At 43.8% G+C, this 22,445-nt stretch overlaps 1 protein-coding gene across 5 annotated transcripts in view; it reads right to left on the reverse strand.

Moving 5' to 3' along the window:
* Positions 1-22,445, reverse strand: part of SH3BP5 (SH3 domain binding protein 5) — a 67,282-nt gene that overhangs the window by 2,671 nt on the left and 42,166 nt on the right. For all 5 annotated transcript variants that reach the window (XM_064506097.1, XM_064506095.1, XM_064506096.1 and 2 more), the window contains 5 exons: positions 17,235-17,399; positions 9,362-9,492; positions 5,211-5,253; positions 3,600-3,819; positions 31-291 (listed from right to left, as the gene is read on the reverse strand). In XM_064506097.1, coding sequence (XP_064362167.1) covers positions 31-291; positions 3,600-3,819; positions 5,211-5,253; positions 9,362-9,492; positions 17,235-17,399 — 820 coding nt within the window. The remainder of the gene's footprint in view (positions 1-30; positions 292-3,599; positions 3,820-5,210; positions 5,254-9,361; positions 9,493-17,234; positions 17,400-22,445) is intronic.

Here is a 22,445-nt window from a genome sequence, read left to right on the forward strand (position 1 = left end):
TTGGCCCAGGGCGTATCCAGCTGTGCGTACCTCGTTCAGCTTCACATTCAGGGGATGATGCCCCGCTGCATTCACTTCGGGGCCCTAGGACAGGAAAGACGATCCCAAACTCAGAGAGGGAGACAGGGCTGGGCAGATCCAGGCTTCCAGGTCGTGTTGCAGGAGGAAACTGAGCAGGGACCTCACAGGGGCTTGTGGGACCAGAGCTGAGGCTGGACACCGACTGAGTTTCTGAATCTTCTTCGGATACAAAGCTACTGCCATTGTCATCCTCAAACACCTCCGAAGCCACTGCAATGTTTAAAGAATACTCCAATTAGCAAACCTATCTCTCCCCCCTTTCCAGGGAATTTCAGTTACTCAGTTTTGCATCTTCTGTACATGCATGCACTGCTATCCCACTCTAGTAGTCTGTTCCCTTTGCAAAGCCTTAACCCAGCATTTCATAAGTAGATCATGAAGACCCGATTCTGCCCCATTGCCAGAGAGCAGCTCTGAGAAACAACAGACTGAACAGGACATGCCCTGCAAGACCGTATCAGTATCAGCTACTACTCCTTATCCTAAGACACTCTTGGTTTTTTTTTGTTTTGGGGTTTCTTTTTTTACTGTTCCCTGCTCACATGTCACCTTCTGTATATAATGTAGGACCACAAGTAGTCCACTGTGCCCATCTCAGCCAGCAACATCTCAATCCCACCAAGGATTTCTGGTTATTGACAGCACTAATCAGAAAGCAGATGTGGCTGCAGGGGCAGACTACTTCCATCTTACCTTCTCACTTTTACAATTAAAATCCAACATGAACTCCTAAGATCTTCTTTTGGATGAGGATCATTAAATGACAACAAATTTAAAAAAAAAGCCCTAATCCACATAAATCATTCTCCCTGCTTACATTCACTCATATGTGGAGTTCCAATTACAGCAAACCAAGTCCAAAACTGTCCAGCTAGATTAAGCTGGAGGCTCTTTGTTAGAAAGAGGAGGAGAAATCCATTAATACAAGTTCCATTTTGTGCAACACGTATGGTGCAGATTTTATTAAAAAACAATGTTTTCAATTGGGGCTTATTGCAGGATGGGGACCTATGAACCAAAGGCTTCTGCCCACAAGTAGTCCCATTGGGATGACAGTTACTTATGTGCATCAGCCTCTGCACAACAAAAGTGTGTGCAGGCACTGCATAGGTTTGAAGATGTCCCACAAATAGCAAGACATTTATAATGACCTGAAGTTTTCTTCAATTACACCTCCTTGCAATTCCCACTACTGTCAGAAAGACTCAGAACCAACTTGAAAGAAGAGTAGGAGCAAAGTAGCAGCATTAACAACAAAAAGGCTTAAAGGAAAAGTTTCAAAGTAGTTCTTCTGTTATCTCCTCAGCCTGGGGCTCATGTGCACCACTCAGACATGAAGGGGGCAAAGAGAGGCAGCTACCATCATGGTTATTTCAGAGATTTCAGCCTCTTTCTACTGTATGAATTACACTGCAGAACTGACCTAAAAGGTTTCAGAAGATAAAATGGATAACCAGCATTATCCACCTCCCTGATGCCACCTCTGGGGCATTTTGCACTTGGAGACAGTTTGTTGTGGTTTTGTTTTTAATGTCAAATCCAAGTTGCACAATGACCCTTTTCACTTGCTGTGTTTTATCAGTATATGGAGAACAATTCAGATAACTTGGAGGGGGTAAAAGCAAAAAAGGTTGAGCAAAAAAGATGTTCAAAGTTGCAGGGTCCTTTAATTGGTAAGGAGCACTGACACCAGCTAGCCTAGAGCAAACACAAATTATAGCTTATTTATTACCATCAAAAGTTGCTATACCACACAAGAGCATCTGCTAGGCCATTAAAAAAAAAAAAAAAGAGACAGACGGACAGACAGACGGACAGACAGACAAAAACTCGGGCTGAATGCTGGAGTGTTTTACTTAACTCCAACAGACAGAAATCAAGACATAAAGAGGGCTTGGTGGAAAACCCCATGTTACAGTGCATGAGAGCTCAACCTTTTCATGCGACTTTGGTTATGTCTGGCAGAGTACTAGTCCAGCCCTGTCATAACCCAGGTCTGGGGCTGGCCATAGACACAGCTTGGAGTCCTTCCACACACGTAGAACTGTATGGTCCAAAGAGAGAGATCAGCTCAGCTGCCAGTCCTTGCCTAAAGCCTCAGCAGTGGCCAGGAGGGCAAAACCTGCCTGGCTGTTTCTGCCCCTACGTACCAGGCCCCTAAACTTCTTCAGCATAAGAAAACTCAATTAAGCCAAGGCTCCTGTGGGGCCTGCTATGCACCAGCTTGTTTGCAGAGGGGGGAATTTGTGGGTATCCAAAGAAGCAAACCCTGCCTAACTCAGGAGGACTCATCCTAGGGACTTCAAGGAGTCACAAAGTATACAGCCATGCTGAAACCTCATTAGATCAGCTGACCCAGATACCATACTCACTATTGGGAAGGGGCTTGAGCACATCACGCAAAAACTCATTCCGCTGTAGAGGACCTAAAGCCAGCGCAGGTCTGCCCCCAGCTCCCACTACACAGTTGGGCTGTGCTGCGGGCAGGCCTGTGGATCCCGAGTGCTGGTGTCTACATGGGCAGTGTAGCTGTCTCTACACTGAGACAGTGAAGGCACTGGGATCATGCAATTATGAACTCCTGCAATCGTGACCTAGACTCTCTCCTGCAGGAAATGGAGCTGAAATACAAACTGAACTGGGATTTGTGGGTCTGGACTGCGAGCAAATAATTTCTGCAACAGGAAGGCAGAAAAATGCCCAGCAGGGAGAAAAAAAAAAGTCTAGGCCACAAGCAATTTCGATCTATATTCTTTCTCCCAGAGCAGGACAGAAGTAAATTCACAACACCGTAGACTGCTCCAGTCTTTGCAACTCAAACTCCCCACATTCCAGTGGTTATCTAGGCTGGAAGCTCGCTTATGTGCTGCCATCACCCAAGAAAAACGTGTCTTGCACAGAGCCCCAGTACCTGGCCTTAACATACTGCAGCTTCTTCGCTCTCCTTGTTTGAAGCACACATGCTGTGCTAAAGTCAACGTATTGACAAAAGATCCCACGGCATGAAGGAGCTTAATCTTATACTCACTCTATGCAATGTCTCGCATTTCTATATGAGTGTAGCTGCAGCATGGCCCCCCTACCATGGGCCCAGGACTGTACGTACATATGCTTGATCCAAAAAGGCCTATTTCCAAACCAGTACTGCTACCTCAGCCCAACTGGTTAAATGATCTAATACAGCCTGCAACCACCCCAAACAAAAGTCACTAACAGCAGCATCACTGGCTAAAAAATTAAAAGCATGCTTTTAAGTGGATTAATTTTATTCCTTTCATGCCTTTCAGCAGCAATGCTAAGGCAACAGCTGATGTACTTCAACTCATTGCTCTTTCCTTTGAAAACTGGCTACCAAAAACACAATAAACTCCTGTAAAAACTGGAAGTGTAATGAGTTAACCACAGCCACACAACAGCCAACTAATTTCAAGCTGCAGTACACACAGAGCAGCCTTTGTCTTGCCATCTCTTACAATGCCGACGGGATACTCCCTGGCATGGGAGCGCTCTGTACTCACTTGAGATGGTGTCTGACTCCAGTTTACTTGCAGACAGGTCTTCCACAGAGGTATTGCTCCCTTCAGCACCCACACCACATCCTCGTGGTCCCATGGCAGTGGACCGTCTCCTCTCATGAATCTCATCTGAGATCATCTCCAGGTTTTTCAAAGCAGTCTTATACTCTCCCTTTGCCAGGGCCAGTTTTGCTTGCAGGTCATCCACCGTTTTCTTCAATTGCTAACAAGGGAGACAGATATTAGACATACTTTCATTATGAATGAAAAGCATTCAGTTTTCCATTAAGTATTCAACTGATTTAGCTCTGCATAAGCAAGCTAGTGTCAACTAGTGTTGGTATCCAGGCGATCAAGGGTTTGCAATTCAAGGGCATCCTTGGTCCAGGATGGATGGGAGTTCAGCCCTGAGCAGAGGTTGCTGAGCACAGCCATAGGGGCAGGCAAGATGGGGGCCAGGGGAAGCTAGGCAGCCCAAGCCTGGGTCCTGGGCAAGGAAAAGGCACATCCCAGAGTTTCTGTGGCTTGTGAAGAGCTGTTGCACGTTGGGCAGCTGAGGGAAGGGCCCACACAAAAGGTGTGGGACATGCCTGGCAGGCCAGGCAAGGCACGGGAATCTGCTTTTAGCCAGGCCCAGCTGGCTGAGCACCTTGCCAGAGCCTTCCTGAAACCCAGTGGTCTCCAGGCGCAGGACAACGTGCCCCACTTGTGCCCTGCACCCATTCCACACACCCACAGCACCAGGCATCAGCACTACCCTTGAACTCGGAGGTGCCAGGCTCCCAAGTTTTTTCCCCCCTATACAGCAAAGCTGCTCTGGTAACTGGGCAGAGGCCATCGCAACAAAAGTCACTCAAATAGAAAGACCGTATGGGATAATCCACACATTGCATTTGAATTTTTAATGCTACTTTGCTCTCTCACCTCTGGCAGCTCCAAGAGGAAGGAGCCATAGCAGATGTGCAGCATCACACCCAACTGCCACATCTAGCCTGAAGCCACCATGTCCCACAGGGTGCTGCACTGTACAGAAGTGCTGGCTAAACATCATTGCACTGAGCAGAATACAGCGTAGAGATACCCAAAAGCCCAGGGAGCCTGCGGCTGCTTATATCCAGCCACAAGACCAAGCTCAGGCCTTGGGCTTGACATCCTGTTTTTTCCAAACCCCAAATCTGAAGCTCACATCGGAGTGATATTTGAGGACTACGAGCAGGTTGTTTGCTCTGTTAATTCACCCAACCAGCGAACCGAAAAGAGCAGCCCAAGCACAGTTAAGCAGCCAGAAGCATTAAACACAGGGGGGGCAAAAAAAAAATCCAGAGACTTCATAAAATACAAGAGGCAAAGACAGGGAAACTGTCTGCTCAGTTCTGGCAGTGAGCAGCAGGGTACAAACAGGGCTTCGGAGCCCTCCTCCTTCACATGAGGAAACAAAGCCTCTCAAGCTTTTATCTTTAAAATGTGCTTAGTAAATCGCACAAGATAAGAGGTTTTGAATGGAATTGGTTTTGTACAGAAATGTGACAGTTATTCTCAGAGCACTTTACATTTAATTTCAATATTTACCATAAGCAGTGAAGAGTTTCAGATGCGTCTGAACTACATACGTACCTCTAGCTGGACGTAGTACTTTGCCTTGAGTTCAAAATAAGGTCTGAGGAAAAACAAAGAACAATTGATTACAACCGCTGGGACTAAACATAGAGTACTGGAGTGGGAGTTGGAGCTCTCTTCATAACATTAACAGAGCTATTTTATGTTTCACTGTAATCCTGAGAGACTACTGATCTAGATCATAAAACACCTACGTTTGCTCTCAGCTTGCTTTTTTTTCCCCCCACCCTCTGATACATCTATTTCTCATGGGTCTCTTGGCCTAAATACAATTTTCAAAATTCCAGTTTTTGTAGCTGACAACAGAATTCCTTCAGGCCTAGATTCTGCAAGATATTTAAACACAACAAGCTTTAGGCATGAGCATCCTCTCTGTATCTATCTAATTTTAGAGCTCCAAACACATGTAAACTCTCTGCAGAATTTGAGCCTTACACTTCTCCATGTTCAGGATTTGGGGGTAGAGGTGCAGTTCCTTGTTCTTCTTCAGTGAAGGAAAGGATGAAGGGAGTTTCAGAGCACCAAAGGCACAGCATTTCCCTCCAGCTGCACAGCTCATCCACAGTTTGCTCAGACACAGATTACAGTGTCACACCCAGCCCATTTCCCACTATGGGCAACAGAACCTTTTTGTAAGGTTGCAGGATAACAGGGGCACAAAAGGCGCAGTACAAAGCCCAGAAACCACATTCCAGCTTCAAAGTTTCGAAGACTGCAAGTCAACATATCACCTGATGGGACACTGGGAAGCACCAAAAGCACTGATTTGCAACTGGGCTTGCTGCCCTCCTTACCTTTTGGAAGCTCTCCTGAAAAGTACAGGAGAGATCAGCAGTCAGATGCATTTTTACGTGAAACATGATGTTAGCCCTCCTTGCATTTCCACCCTGACAGCAAGCCTTTTCTGAGCAAGTAACACCACCTTCCCCTGCTCAGCCTCCCACCACGGCTGCATTTTGGACTGTGCACCAGAACTCAAGAACGCGAAACTGTGGTTTTCCAGTCCTATGCACTTTGATGGGTTGAATTCAACACACAGTCATCAGGGTTTCCCTGCAACCAGGTTACTTTATAGCTTCTGTTCTTTCATCAACCCTCCTACCACTAGCAGTGCACAGTGAATGAGCTGCTCTGTGACGTTTCCAATGACCCAGTCAAATTGCACCTCTGTCTTCCCTCTGCTGGGACTTAACCCTGCCAAAGTCTGCACAGATGGGCTTGCCAGACACAGCAAAACATCGCATTTGTGAGCGGGGGAACACAGCCAGGATCAAACAGTAAAAGGACTCCTGCAGCCTTATGCCAAAGCAATGGGACTGCAGAGACACTGACAAAATGGTGTTGTCACTTCATTCGCAGTGTGTCTGCCCACTGGAAGGGAACAACCAGGCTTGAACCCTAACAACCCATCAGCTTCCACAAGCCCGGGAGAAAAGTCTCTTGCATCAGCAAACAAGCATGTGTGTATGTGCAAATATATATATTTGTGTGTGTGTACATATGTAAAAACACACACACACACACACACACACGCATGTTTGAGTAGGCACTTTTACAGCCAACAGGCAAGAAAGATGACATCATGTTCCCCTAAGCCAAGAAAAGGATGCCAACATGTGGGAGTTCAAACCTAAACACTCTTCCTCACTCTCCACATGCCTGAAGCCAGGCCTAAACACTAGAAAGCAATGCATTAGCAGGGTAGGGACTCGCATCTCCATGGGTCACTTCACTCTCTTTCATCTACAGTCCTGTAATTATTGAAACCTGGTTCATGACACAGCAGGGCCGGGCAATCGTTACGTTGATGAGATCAGTGTCTTAAGTCGCCAGTGATCTAAGCCCGTGAATGGAGTTTTAAAGCAAAGTGCTTTTTAAGTAGCTGACAGGAAGACTGAAAGGCACTTTACCCAGTTCACCAGAGCAGAAAGTTACTTCCAAAAGCTGGCCAAGACAGGCAAGTGCGTTATCCTGCAGCTCAGAGGTACTGAGCCATAAGATCTGGCAAATATTAAGAATATGCAGCCATATGCACATTTATAGCTTGCAAGCGAGTAGGGAAAACAAACAGAAACAAAAGAAGAGAAACAAAGTTTAATAATTTAAATTAAAACTAAAAAAAAGTAAAATAAAAAAGAACACAATAATCACCAGCCAGCCAGCAACTTTACAGGGCAAATCACCTAAATGACTTCCTTCCAGGCTGTTCCAGTCTTATTATTTTCAAGCAGTAATGCTGTAACCATCTTAATCCACGCTGAAGCGCAGAGCAATCACAATCAGTTTTTCATGGAAATAAGTAACTCCTTCAGCACGTCTACCCAGGGCTCAGGGAGAGGGGCTGGACACTACAGCCCTGAAAGGCCCAGCTCTTGCAGCAAACCCTCCCTTACTACCAGTGAAGGACGACAGGGCAGTTTGATAGTTTCCTTCAAGAAAAGCAGCAAGTAACCAGTACCTCTTTTCACAGTTACACCCCACAAGATAAGCAACCCCATATTTGAGTCTTAACTCCCAGCTTTACATAGCCGCTCAACAGCGCTAATATTTTCAGCTCAGTTTCAATTTTCCTTTACATGAAAAATGCAATTCTGTGAGACAACTGACCTTTCCGACATCCCTAAGTAGCCTGCCTTCAATATATCTACAAAACGCCTGTCCATGCCATTAGACATCTTCCACTTTGAATACTAGGTTAGAATAACCTTCACTTCTGTGGCACCCCTTATTGGAGAATCTCCAAAACACCCTACCTAGTTAGTTTATACTGTAGTCAGCCCTGCTGCAAGACAAAAAGGAATATATTGGGACCCTTCACACAACAGTGAAAATCCACTTGTCCTGAGGTGAATGACATGAGACGATCTCTCTGCAATAGTAGTTTCAGCAAGGACATAAAGAACCAGAAGGCAGTGGCTGAGGCACTATGCTCAGCACCATCATTGTAACAAAAAGGTAGGTAGGGCCCACTGACAAGTTATCAGGGTCTTCATTTTAAATTTTATTGCACGGAAGGCACACCTGGCAGCCAAAGCATTTCTCAGATATTGCTCTTATCTAGAGGAATCTGTCATTTAGTGATCTGATGGATGACGTTTCTCACAGCTCCTGTGCAGTGCTGGACAAACAGCACGAAGCTCGCTCTATGAACCCTCAGAAAACATAGCACAGAGTTTCAGGAAAACACACTGATACACTGTCTTAGCAAACCTGTGAATCTTCCTTGAAAAGTGCTAATCCTTTCTTGCAATGAGCAAGACACCAATCAAAACCGATTTTTAGTTGACCGCTTTGTCCAAAAAGTCATTTCTAAATGGAGGGATTAAAAGCTAAATACAGTGAGCAGATTTTTCAGACAAGCCACAGTCTGGAAATAAAAAGAAAAAAGACTGAGAAATACAGGAAGGATTAAAGACTGGATGTAAACAGGACTGAAATTTTAAGTAGGTTAGGAGCAAAAATCTGTTTCACTTCTCTGCAGAGCAAAACTGCACATCAAATGCACACACATTCAATAGTGACACTTGCTGCTTAGCTATGCTGTCTGAAGTGTGTTTTCTTCCCCAAGAACAGCTCTTGCATGACTTTGCTATAGCAGCTCTAGGAAGAAAGCAAGTCTGACATACTGCATGCTACTCTGACGCAGTCTCACCTCTTTTCAGGTTTCTGTCACCTGCCTTGTTGGTTTTCTAACTAAAACTAAGAACTATACCATAAAAAAAACCTAAGCTGCAAAACATCAGCAAACGGAGTTCTGCAGTTCTGCAGTGTATAGATAGCATCTATGCAAAACCCCGTAAGCCAGTTTCTCAAGTCATGTATCACAAAAGGGTTGAACGCATTAGAAAAAAAACTAATATGCTCAGAAAACTTCTCTTATCCCATTTAGTTCACTAATCTATCGAGTCAGCTACTTCAAGATGCTTAGAGAGAGAAGGAGAACAAATGCAAGGGCAAATATTCTAGTATTATCTATGCTGTGAGGTTGTCAAATGCACAGACGACCCCAAAAGGGAGAGGTGCAAAGGGGAGCACAATTTCAGCAGTCTGGGTTAAAAAAAAAAAAAAAAAAAAAAGACAGACACCAAATCAATATGCCCCTACAAGCAGACTGCCCCTTTAAACTCATCTCCAAATATAAGACGTACTTTGATTTGTTGATGGCTCTTTTCAGCTTCTTCTCCAGCTGTTTCATCCGTCCCATGGCGGCATTGTATTTGGCTGCAGTCTCCTTGTGAACCAACTCGCTCCTCGTTTTGGTTTGTTCTGCCTCCATGACCTTCAAGAAAGAAAATGCAGGTTGAATGGTAAGCCACGACAATCTGTTTTGTATCATTTTAATGAACAGCATCCTCAATCTCTCCAATCAGCTCGTGGCAGGAAAGCGAGGAGATAGAAAAAGAAAAAAAATTGCTTTCAGTGAACCTACTTAAAAATTTTTCTTGAAAGGAGCAGCAATATACTAGGTTTGCAAGTGCTACATTAATTATTACAGAGGTGTTGCAGCTTCTTGCATAATATCCCTTAGGGGAAGTTCAGAAAAGCCTCAAATTTTAGGATCATCCCTCTTTGAACATAATTAGATATTCAGGAGTGGAACAGCGCTAACAGAAATCACTTGGTTACATTTAGCGGTGTTATTTCTGTCCCCTTCTGCCTCTCTCCCGGGAGCCCTCCCTTTCCAGCTGGGAGCCCAAAGGCTGCTCAGCACCCAGCACTGCGCTGCCATCCCCTGACTCCAGCAAACGAGAAAGGGCTGAACTCCAACTGTGGTGGTGAGAGGACTGAAATGCAGTTCAGCATATCCCTTCAGCCTGAATGACCAGGAGCCGGAAAACAGCGTGTCCAACAACCAGCCCGTTCACAGAGAGCTGGGAAACTAGCTTTGCGCTCAAAACAGTCGGCCTGCCTCAAATCACAGTTTCAACATCAAAAACAAGCAGTGCCTCAAGCCAGTGCTGACAGCCACGTCAGCCAAGGAGAGAACTTACTCATTTAAACTAAGAGTAGCGGTGATACCTCTCTCTATTGATCCCAGTATGTCTGGCAATAAGGAAAAAACAGGCAATTTTCAGGCTTCCTCTCTTGAGACTATGAAGCTTATGAAAAATGGTAGGACTTGATTTTTTGCAGTACTGGGTTTTCAGATATCTCAGCAGCGAAACCAAGTACTCAACAATTTCAACACAAATTGCTCCAACTCCCTTCCATCGCTTGGGTTATTCCAGACCAGACCAGACGGTGATGTCTGCACTGTCAGATCCAGAGAGAGAGAAAATTCAAAGTACCTAATTTTTAAATAATCTTACCCATAACGCCCTAATTTCATGAGACTGTCTTAGCCCTCAGGCTGAACTAAACACAGAGAAGAGCACAGTCAATTCTCACTTGCTTGGCATACCACGCTACTCAGCAAAACTGGTGTGTCATCCTTTTTGATGCCTAAATAAAACCGTGAAACTGCTACATGCCAAGCCCAACCTGTATCAGCATCAACTAAAAGCTCTTGCTGCCATAACTGGAAGCCACGTTTTGCTCATCTGCACACACCGCTTACTATGAAACAAGGAAGTTGCTACAGAACTTCAAACTTCAAAAGGTTTTCGAAGACTCTTTCAATTAGATGTAAAATAATTCACTCAACTCCAACACTCTTCAGCTGTTTGATGAACAAATAAGGCTCCCAATTTTGAAGAAAGGGCAAAAAAACCTTAGATTCATAGCAGACTCTCCCTTGCATCCTGAAAACAAGCTGCAGCCTCTTATCTTGAACAACTGTTAGGAAGCTAGGCTGATGCAATGACTTTCTCTAGCAAACTATGTCAGGCAAGGCTGGTTTCAGTATACGAGCGTCTTAAATTAAAATACAGTCTCCAAGGACAACACAGAAGCTGGTTTGCCTTCTTTGTAGTGCGGCAAGGAAATTGTAATTTAAAAATGCTGGAAGCTACAAAATAATGGTATAGCTGCAATTTGCCAATTCTCAATCATATGTCAATCCTTCCCACTCGCTCTTGGGGCGAAACTAGCACAGGCTTTGATATCTAGGATCAACCACATGATAAGTACCAGAGTCATACAAGCAGCAGAATCATAACACAAGTTAGGTGTCTGGCATCAAGCTGATTTTGCAAATCTCTCATATTAAGCATCACAGAAGTCCCTTCACCCTGCAAAACTGGGCTTTGAGGATGACACATCGTAATCACCTCAAAATACCTGACAAAATACAGAATTTGCTGCCAGCTGTATATGTCCACACTTTTTACCTTTTCTGGAAAGAAGGGGGGAAAAAAGGCTGTATACTTCATCCTTTTAATTTCAGAAATCAGTGATGTAAGGAAAACTATCTCCCCCCAGTCTTTCGTTTTCTTAAGAGCATTCTGTCATTGCGTTGACATTATCTGCACAAGTCTGAGGGGAGGCCGGGAACTGCCTGCACCTGTGTCCTTCCCTGGAGAGAGCAGCTCTAGGTGCATTTGCTGGGCTGAGGAGCAAGACGCAATTCTGCAAAATCTGTAAGATCCCTCCACGGAGGCATCTCCGAGGACATCCTCGGCGTCCCCAATTTACTGCCAAAATGCATTTAGGTGTTTCACGTGGACAAGAAGGAACGAAGAGTGATCATGTACTCCTCCACAAAAACCAAAACAGCCTTCAAATAGAGAAGCTGTTGGTCAGCACAGATGGATAGAAACAGGCTTGCAAACCCTCCCTATCCATCACCCAACCCGTGATCCCACCTCTGCACCTGGCAGGTTCAACGTAACACTGCAGTTCAAAGCTAAAGAAACAAAAACACTGCATGAGTAGCTTTGTGTCTGTGCCTTCCAAGAAATCTGCACAATCTGGAGTCAAATATGGACTCCATGCAAAATTTCAGTAATAACACAGACGCAAAAGAAAAACGTATCCGTGAGATTTAGCAAAGCAGACCATCCTAGCCAGGGAATTACTCTGCTGATCTGTTTCTTTTTCCAAATATTAAATTGATGGCTCTTCCAGAGGAAGAATTAGAAATAAAAGAGGTAAGACAGCCAATACAACATCAGTATACAAGAAGGACAGAATTAATAATATAAGGGATAAAGATATTGGGGGGGGGGGGGGGGGAGGGAGGGGAGCATGAAAAACATACTGCATGTTCTTTCCAGAGTGAACAGAGGGAGAGATTGGGGCAGGGAAGGTTGTTTTTGTTGTTTTTTTCATAGCTTTTTTTTTTCTTCCTTTTCCTCCAAGTAGTTCCATGTGCAGGAAGTATCACTTCTCTCTACATCATGAAAGTACCCACACGTTTTACACTGACAGATGGCACTTCATGGTATAATATCAAAGGGAGCTTCACAAGCCAAATTAAACCAAGAGGGAGCTTGCGTCCTCCCTCTTCGCTCTCCCCTCCCCCCTTCCTTTTAAAAATGCCTCATGATCAAGAGCCAAAACATTTCTTCTCCCTGCCAGAATTTATCAACATATCTCAGGGAAGACAGTAAAAGCAGAGCCTTTTAAAGACTGCATCAGCAATGAGAAATTATCATCAATTTCTCTTGAAATTCATGCAGGATCTTCTCCTCTACTCCAGCTCGTCTCAAACTGGAGGTAACACGTTTGTCAGTGCTTTCTTTTTGTACACATTTATAAACAAGACTGATTTTCTACAGGACTATCAAAGCAGAGATCCCTGCCCTTCATCCTGCCAGAACTCTCTGGTTTTTGGCCCTTTTATAGCCCTGCTCCCTGTGCCACAAACTACAACACCATAATTTAAACTCTGCTACCAGCAAATATATCACTCTTCCACTTCCCCCCAAAAATTCTAGATTTTAAAGACAAACTGCAATTGCCTAACACACTGGCAAGCCAATGTCAATCAGTGAACAGCACTCTTCTCCAGGCAGCTTAAGGGAAAGTAAAGGTGTGTACCTAATCAGATATCCTGCCTGCATGCAAGCTGCGTGCCTACTTTTCCATCATAACCGACAGATTCCTCTTGCAATGAACACCCAAACCTGGTCACGTGAATTGTTCTCTAGGCACCTTAGGCTTATTGACCAGATCTCCTTTGACTACAATGAAAGTTTAGGCAACTAACTCAGATGTACACAGGAACGCTCAAGACAACAAAACTTATGAGCTCAACCCCAGCCTAAGTGTCATTAGATTCATCTCAGATCTGGGGGAATACAGATATCTAAAAGGAGGGCAGGAATTTACCCAAAAATACACACCACGTTAAGAGTGGAGGGGGTAAAGAAGCTGCCTACTCACAGGACCACATCACAGTCCTGTGCTCTTCTATGGTCAACACGAAGCTCAAACATAGACACTTACAGGGATTAGTCGCATCTCCATAGGCAGGCAGTCATCCAGCTCCTACTTAGGCACCTAGCTTCCTTTGCTTTCTTTGGAAACAAAGCTCAAAATACAAGGTGAAAAAGTTCTTGAGTGACAGCCTGTATTCCCTACACCTATTCATGCTAGTCCTGCCTGCTTCATGAATAAAAGGATCTTCCACATGTCATGCTTCCGACCCATTCAGGACAGGCAAAATTGCAGCAAATCTCCTATTTTTAGTAAGTTTAACTGGACAATTTGCCATTTCACTGGCTACAAAAGCCTTTCTTACAGTCTCTTGTTATACACTGTGACATTAAAAATAATGGTATTAGCAGCTTTTCAATCTAAGAAGTAGTCAAAAAGCAGTCCCAGCATGCAACTCTTATCTCTGTTTCCTCCCCATGAGGGTCTGCAAATAGCGTTTCTTGTTCAATATGCTGGAATCCAAGCCTTTGTCCACATCTGCTCGGTCAAAAGCAGAAGTAACCTGGCAATATTTCCATACACGTCTGCATAAAAGAGACATCTCACTTCTTGTCTTGTGTCCCCTTTTCCCTTATGCCCTTTGCTTGCACTGCTTGTCAACTGTCAAGCTACTTTAGGGTTCAGAATTGTTCCAAGTTTCAGACAAATTCAATAGGGCCTTTTACCTCTGCCTAAGAATAGCAAATGAGAACGCTTTACTCTTGCCTGACATTTCTACCAATATAGAAACAAATGAGTAAGTAACCCACTTCTGACATTTGGTGCAGAGATGCTTTTCTACATTTGATTCACTGCTGTGCAAAGCATAGTACAAGATTGTTCTCTGTCCAACACCTATGTCATTTACAAATACACACTAAAAAGCTAGCAAAGCCAAAAAAAGTGTGACTGAAATGCAGAAACTTTCTGCAATAGTGATTTTATATGTGAAAGTGAAGAAGAACCTATTTTTCAACTGCCTACCTTAAGACACACTAGTTACAGTTAGGAATTTCTAATGTAAATAATAGTTAATGAACTGAGTTGACAGAAACATTGTGACAACCAGCAAGAATTTTGATCTAGTAGAGCTTGTCCTCCCATCTCTTTTCATGCATACCTTGGTAGGGAAAGATGATGTTTTCTGCTTCTTCAGCCCCCAGTTGTTTCCTTTATCTCACCAAACACTAAGCACATGATCACTAACTGCATACACTGAAACCAAGAAGATACTCTCTCTACTCCTGAAGAAGTCGTAAAACACCAGTGGGCACTTCAAACGAACTGATGTCAGGTGTTCAGTCAAGATTTCCAAGAGTCTAACAGTATGTTTATTTTTTATCCTTGGTTGACTCTGGCCCAGCCCTGAGATTCCCTGTATAGATAGTGGAAATCAGGAAACAAACTTCAGTGCACGTCTTTCAAAACCCACTGTATGCTAGAAAGGTGCAAACATGCACTTTCTGGGAACTGAGCTTATCCAGACTATTGTAAGCATCAGGGAGGGAGGTGAGAGTAACACTCTTTCCATTCAAAAAGCTCTCAGCTGGTCTACGCAATTCAGCACCATATCCTGTGCCTAGGCGAGCCGACATCTGCAAGGTTCCTATTTACTGTTCAGCTGTAGCCATCAGGGACATTAGAGTTTGAATCACTTTTCCGACAAATAAATATTCTGCATTCAGAAAGAATATATATGAACATCACCAGCACGACTCCACTGAACACTGCAAGCCGTTACGCAGAGCAGTTGTCATCATGTATCCTCAGCGAGCAGCTCTGCACATCTCAAGTATATTCCCACCACAGGCTGCTAGGGAAGGGTTAGGCATGGTAAAAGGCCACTGAGATCCCCTAGAGATATCTACAGAAAAGAGGAATCTGTTTGAAATCTCTAGGTTGCTGGTATTTCTTCCCTGACCCACCCTAGCATGAAAACTTCAGTATCCTCAATGGTTAAGTATTTATCTGCCTTCAGTTTGTCATCATTATCACTGTCCATCAGAGGAATATCAAGGAAACACCAAAATACACACTGCTCCTTTTTACCAAGCCTCCAAACAAGTATTTTCAGATCATCCTCCTCCTCTCCCATGTTTATTTGGCCACAAGCCATGCACTGCCTCTGCTTGTGCCAAAAGACTGTACAATACACCAGACTGCAAGCCCAGCAGATGGAGATTTTGTTTATTCCCGCAAAAAGGTAGCAGCCACTGCTGAAGTGCAGGTTTCTCTCATGCTATCCCACCAACACTGTTTCAGCACCTCCATCACTAGATACATAGTTCAGAGTGAACACTCTTTTTTTTCCTCAGGCTTGTGGGGAGAAAAGTCGAGCAAAACAATGACATACTTTGTTATGCCAGCTAGAGAGAGGCTGCTGGTATGCTGTTGCTATCACTCTCCATCAGACCTCAGCAGTTTAGCAGTCAGGAGCACTAAACAGTGCTTCCAGTTTTCTCTCCTATCCACTCAGAATCAAAAATTGTTTTTGCATTTCGGGACTTCGCTCACATCAGGGATAACAGCTAGGGAAAAATGACAGCTAATGGCATCCAAGCACAACAGTGCAAAGGTGGGGGTCCCTTCAGAAACACACAACAAATGCTAACAGATCTGCAAATACCTGATGGCAACAAGGACAATAACATAAGCAATACCCTGTGGGGTTTTTTTTCGGGGGGGGGGGGGGTAAGAATTAGTTAGTAATTTTATATGTATAATATATAATATGCATAATATACGTATTGCACACACCAGGTTTCCCATCTCTCCCTGCATAGCCAACATCATTTTTATTCCCTGTTTCATCATCTAACAGCTGTTTTTTACAATTCATTCTGAAATAGAGGCTGCCTTATAACTAAGAAGCTTCTCCCACCGAACAGAGCTACCACACTGAGGACTGCAAGACAATGAGAGCACTGTACAGCACGCTTACCGCATTTGGAATAGCGGCAAGTTCAGCTTTACTGGCATATCAAGGGAACGTTGACAGAACAAAGGTTTTTAACTTCGATTTTTGGTTCTGTCACATTAAAAAAAAAAGACAACCAAAAAAACCCCTTTCTGCATTCTTTTAACATGCAAGAAAAAGAAGAGACAAGGTAAATGACAGGAAAATTCTTCCTGACAGCTGCTAAAATGAATACTGCCTTTCATTGTTACATGGTGTGCCTTTTCCTTAGATTTAGGAAGACTTTACAAAGGAAGAGACCTTGTCTAAACTTGAAAGTTAATTCAGGATACAACAGTATGCAAGCTTAAAATGCAATATACGTTCCTGCGTAATTCTACATGTGAACACACACTGCAGGATAAAAGTGCCTTGTTCAACTTACTTCATGCTGAGAACAGGTTATACTAAAATTGGAACATGCCCCTGCTGTTCCACAATAAGAGTTTCTATAATGCATCTATTCAGAAACAGCCATCCCTATGCAGTTATTCTGGAATAACTCCAAATGCAGATATGCCTTAATATGTTGTTTATCCCTATTTTATAGATAGGAATTTTTTTCTTTGAGAGAGAGAGACTCCACACACTACTAAGCACAGTCAGATAGAGAACTATAGTTGTCCCAGTAGCAGCCTACAGCCCAAACTGTTTAACTCCAGGCTTTGTTATTGCTAGTAGCTTCATTACCTACATGCCATGTGTCTGGGAACATGTGCAAAAATTTGGTCCTTCGAAAGCTAGCCTCAGCTCTGTATTTAGATTACCCTCTGAGTAGCATGGTTGAGCATCTCTTGCCAGGCAGAGTCAAACTGACGCTTGTCATCCTCCAGTAGCCTCTGCTCAGCAAGTGAAATGGTCTCCTTTGCAGCGCGCAGCACTTCAGTAGCTCTCTGGAAATCCTGAGTCGCTCTCTGAGCTTCCAGCTGTGCCTAAAAAAGAAAAGTCAGGATTAAAGACAAAGCAACCCTCAGTCATGTTTAAAAGATCTATCACACTAATCCAGGGACTTTAAAAACACTCACTCCACATTACTGTTTCCCAACCTCTTGCTTAACAGTGACACATATCTCCTCACTGGATTAACTACTGCTAAGCCAGCAGTTCACACCCAAACAGGTCATTTGTAAAGAACTGTCTCATGGTGTTCACACCCAAAAATACACTGCTGATGACCTACAAACAAGCATTTGGCTGAGAGATAAATACCTTATGATGTAGGTTTAATCTCCGGGAAACAAAACAGAGTGCAAAACAAAAGAAAACGCAATAGCAAACTTGTGGCATGTCAAGAATACACTGAGAATGGCACTCCCTCTGCTTAAAGTCAGGGAGGATTTTTAAAAAGCTGGTGCACCATTAATCACGTTGGAGAACTGCTTTGAAAGTATTACATTGCTATGAAGCATAACCACAGTTTTCCAAGGCGGCGGCTCCCAGTTCTTCCGATGTTCTTGTACCTTGCTGAGCCTGGGACAGAACAAGCACAGCAAGCCGCCAGGACAGAGAAACAAAGGTAACTGGGGGGTTGCAATGCACTATAACATGGATATAGGCCCTGCTACCTCCTTTGGAAGCTGCTATTTTATTTTGATAAAATAAGACCAACACCTATTTTGAACAGTCATTTAAGACAAGTCACTGGTACTAACATGTAATGCTGCAGGTGTTGGGTGTTCTTTTGGTTTGTCTGCTTTTTTAAGTAAGAGTAAAGATGTCTTCTCTTTTGCAGTTATCACTCAGTTATCAGAGATTTTAAAATTCAGGCTTTCAAACCTGCAGGTTTCATGTTGTCTTCATTTATCAGAAAATTTTAATTGAAGCCTTTGTAGTCATTTGCTATTTTTAAACTAAATCAGCTGATAACTATGACTCCAGAGCCCTTTTTAGGGTAACACACAGGAATACATTGTTTACTTGAAAGACAAAATCTTGTCCTGATCTTTTATGCACCAAATTTTTAAATATGTCACAGATTTCTACTTAAAAGTGGAAAAGCAGGTTTTGAGCTACTCTGCACTGAATGAAAACCCTTCAAATGCAGGCTTCACATTCAATTAATTGAACATCCAGCATGGGTGAAGACAGTTTTCAGCTACACTTCATCAATTTTTTAAATGAAATGATCCAGTTTGCACCTACTGGAAATGCCAGCTTTGACCAGACATGATTGACAGAGCAAAATAATGAATACAAGTTCATGTCATGATATGTGGAGGAGGAGTCTGAGGCTGAAACAGAGAAAAGGACTCCGGTGTACAGAGCACAAAATTTAGGAAGATGAAGTCTTTTACTCAAGGAAGAGGTTTGAATGTGAAGAAATGGTGGTCACCCAGGAAGAGGCCAAAAATCTCTGATCTAGAACGTGAAATAAGCAGAACAATGGCGTATCTCACAAACAGCTAGTGGCAACATGTCCTCAGCACCAGCTGCACCAAATACCTTCACACTTCAGACACCACAGTTACCTGTAATGAAAAAACCCTTTTCTCCCCCCTACATTTAGCGTAGGGGGAGGAAACCACCTAATTTAAACACAAGCCTCAAAAGGAAATAAAGCATGCCAAGTTTCCCTCACAATGTCCACAAATAACAGCAACTTCTTATTTTCCTCCTCTTATCACACAAAGAGGTATTTCATGCCAAAGCAACTGCGGAAAATATGTCAGAGGGCCTTCATCTATTAGCTGGAAAAAAAAAATCAAAATCAGCACAGTAAGAGTAGTAATTTCCTTGCAGCCAAGCTCCCTGATGCACCTCCTTCTGAAGCGACCAGTGGTGCTTTGCACAGGAGAGAAATTCATTGAACCATGATGCCCTCCTCTGCTTTCAGTCAGCTTCCACCTCACAGCCCTGTCTAAAGCATCTTTTAAGAGACAGAACATTGAAGTGCTAATTTCCATGTAGGACTGCACGTATGAAAGCAGTACAGTGCATTGGGCCAATATAAGTGGAATAAGCAGCATTTAATACCATCATCCTATTGCGAATAAATTGTTAATACAGTCTGCTAGAAAGTCTAAATAAAATAAAATCTCTCCATTGCTCCATTCATCAGCTGCCCATTTCAAATGAACTGATGCATTTTATACATTCAGATACACCTGACTAATAAATATTTTAATTTATCCACTGATTAACCTGACTCACAGTACCCACCAGGCATGGCCAGGCCTTCTGAGGATCTTTAAATGGGGCTGAGTTAAGCTTTCAAAAAAGGACAGAGCAGCATAAGTGTTGGTCCCCAAAATACCCTCCACTATTTACTGAAACTTCACAACCCTTTTTCTGCAGTAAGTTTGATCTCTTAGTAAAGGCGGTCAAATGCAAATAAAAGGCAAAAGTTTTCCATAAAAATAGGTTGAGATGGGATACAAAAGAAAAAAAAAATAATCGAGTAATGGCTTGCACCAGGTATTACAGAAGGGTGCTGAGGACGTGGGGAGGAAGAAACAGGGACTAGACAGGACCAATTTTCAGGACAGACCCTACAGGAGGGACCGCCAGGTCCCTGGTTCACCCAGTAACTTGCAGGCAAGAAGGCTTTCAGAGGCCAGACCCAGCGAGATACCAGCTCCCCAGCCCCCTTGCTGCGGGAGGGGGCTGTCCATGCCAGCAGCTCCCTACAGCAGGAGGACGGATCGGAGACACGCACCTGGCACAGGCAGAGCCACACGAGCGTCTCTCTGCTTTCGACACCTCCAGCAAAACCAGACCCCAGAGGCACCGTGAGCAATGCCAGCAGAAGTACCGTTTTCTCACCGTAACTGCATCTGTGCTGCAAAGTTTCTGTTGGCACAGACACCCGGGTCAGGGATCAACACATCTAAGCCAGCTAAAGTCTGCAGAGCAATAGAGGCTGAGTTACTAAATCCCCAAGGAAAACAACATTTATTGGGAGCTTGCAGAACCAGTAGCTGTTTTGATGAAGCCTCTAAAGCTCAACTGGCTGTACTGCAAGAAGACACTCTCTGCGATAAGCAATGCAGACGCTAAATTCACAGTTCGGCCAGACTTCTAGTTGTTCAGTATCTCCAGCACCTGGACTTCCAGGATGTTGACAGCCAAAGCTGCAAACAGGCAGACCCATAATTCCAGCCATACTCACTTTCATGCCCCGTAACTGTATGCAAAAATGGAAAACTCAAAAACTACCTGGATACTCTCTCAGTTGTATTTGTTGAAAGCTACTCTGTAACAGCAGTTTGAAAACACAGTTCTGCAATGCAGAATGCCTTTTGGTTTAGGCAAAGGAGTTACTTCAGATAACAATTTAGCTTCAACAGTTATCTGAAGTCAGTCAACAACCTTTTATTTTAAACAATTCACTGAAAGGCAGGAAAAAAATGGTTCTGTCAATGTGAAAAAGGATACTCAAACACTTTTCAGTGCAGTTACTCAATAATTAGCGTTTATTTAAAACTCCCTCCGGCACGCACAAGTTGTTCTGCAACGTTACCAACAGAGTCCTCTCATGCTCACAGGCTCAGGCCTGCAAATCGCTCCATTTGATGGAAGAGGCAGCAGCTGTGCTCTTCATTTGCTTTTCACACCAGAGGGTAACAACAGGAGCTCACGTCCCCATGCAACCTCCTGACATTACAGATGAATTTCATTATTTTAGGCAGTGGCTGTTTCTCTCTCAGAAGACCAGAATTCAAATGAATGGCTGAAAAACAGGCTGTTTTGCTTTCAAGCACAAATTGGTGTTTGAGTCAGGAGAGGGGCAGCATGAGGGAAAAACATATCAGTGATTAAGACAAAAAGCTCCTAGGGAGGTCAGAGGCAAGTGGGATGTCAGCTTTCTGCCTGGCAGCCATGTAGCTGGTGCTTGGTGGAGTTTATCCAGTATAAAAGCGAGCATCCCTTACTGAAAAGGAGGAGGCCACGATACCTTGAGAATCGGGGAACCTCAGCTCCAGCTGCTATGGGGATCCAGAGCAAGTCATGTGGCTCTCGTGCCTGATCCTCAGCGCTTCACGCCAGAGAACTGAACCAAATGTCTTAACCACTGCAGACCCTTCCCCTACTAGTAGAAAAGGTAAAATGGGACCCTTTGAGAAACACAATTAAGCAGCCACTCAGGTTTCAGCTAAGGAGAATCCCACTCCCACAAGAGTCCCAGCTACACGCCGTTCGCACAAAGCACCAACATTTTGTGCTGCTGGGTCCATTCCTCCTCTGCACTCCAACGCTGTGCAAAAGATCTGCTCCAAACACATCTCCCACAACATTAAATCTCTTCCCTTCAATAAGCAGCACACCTAAAAGCCCTACTCTGCCCATGCAAGCCATTCTCCCCAGCTCTCCCCATGGCTAAGAGCACTTTATTTTCTCTTTGCCACTATCTGCTCTGCAGTTTTCCACAGAGACCTTCTCCTCTTGCTGGCTCTTCTCCCACTGATCTCCTTGGCTTCAGTGCACCCAACCCCAAACTCCCCAGCCAGCTCCCAAAGACTCAGAGGTGACACACAGAGCAGCACTCACAGAAGCAAATGGACTGCTGTGACATTATCTACAGGACAATTTTTTAAAATAAATAACACTGTAAAATTAACAGCATACTGACAGGGTTGGCAATTACAAGCTGCTAATGTATTGATGAAATTAGCTCAGTCCCGACAAATCCCTTTTGGGGGAAAAAACCTGCACCCTCACAGGCAATTCTCTGCCAGTCTACCCAGAGCCTTGCACAGAAGGGAACCATGCCCAACAGCTAGATGGTGCTTGTAGCTAATGATATGAAGCGAGCAAGTCTACAACAGTGATAAAAACACAAAAAGCCAGGCTGCAGCAAGGAGATAGAAGAAAACAAAACAGGCACTTTTTTTTTAAATAGGCATTTTCTCAGAATTGGCAGCATCATATATTACATATTTTAGGGCCAGCACAGACACATCCTCTTGTCCATTTCCAAAGCAGAAAACTCTGTGCACTTCTCTTTAATTATGAAGTGCAATATTCTGCTTAATCCACAA

The sequence above is a fragment of the Dromaius novaehollandiae genome, chromosome 2, assembly GCF_036370855.1.
Source record: "Dromaius novaehollandiae isolate bDroNov1 chromosome 2, bDroNov1.hap1, whole genome shotgun sequence".
Taxonomy (NCBI): Eukaryota; Metazoa; Chordata; class Aves; order Casuariiformes; family Dromaiidae; genus Dromaius; species Dromaius novaehollandiae.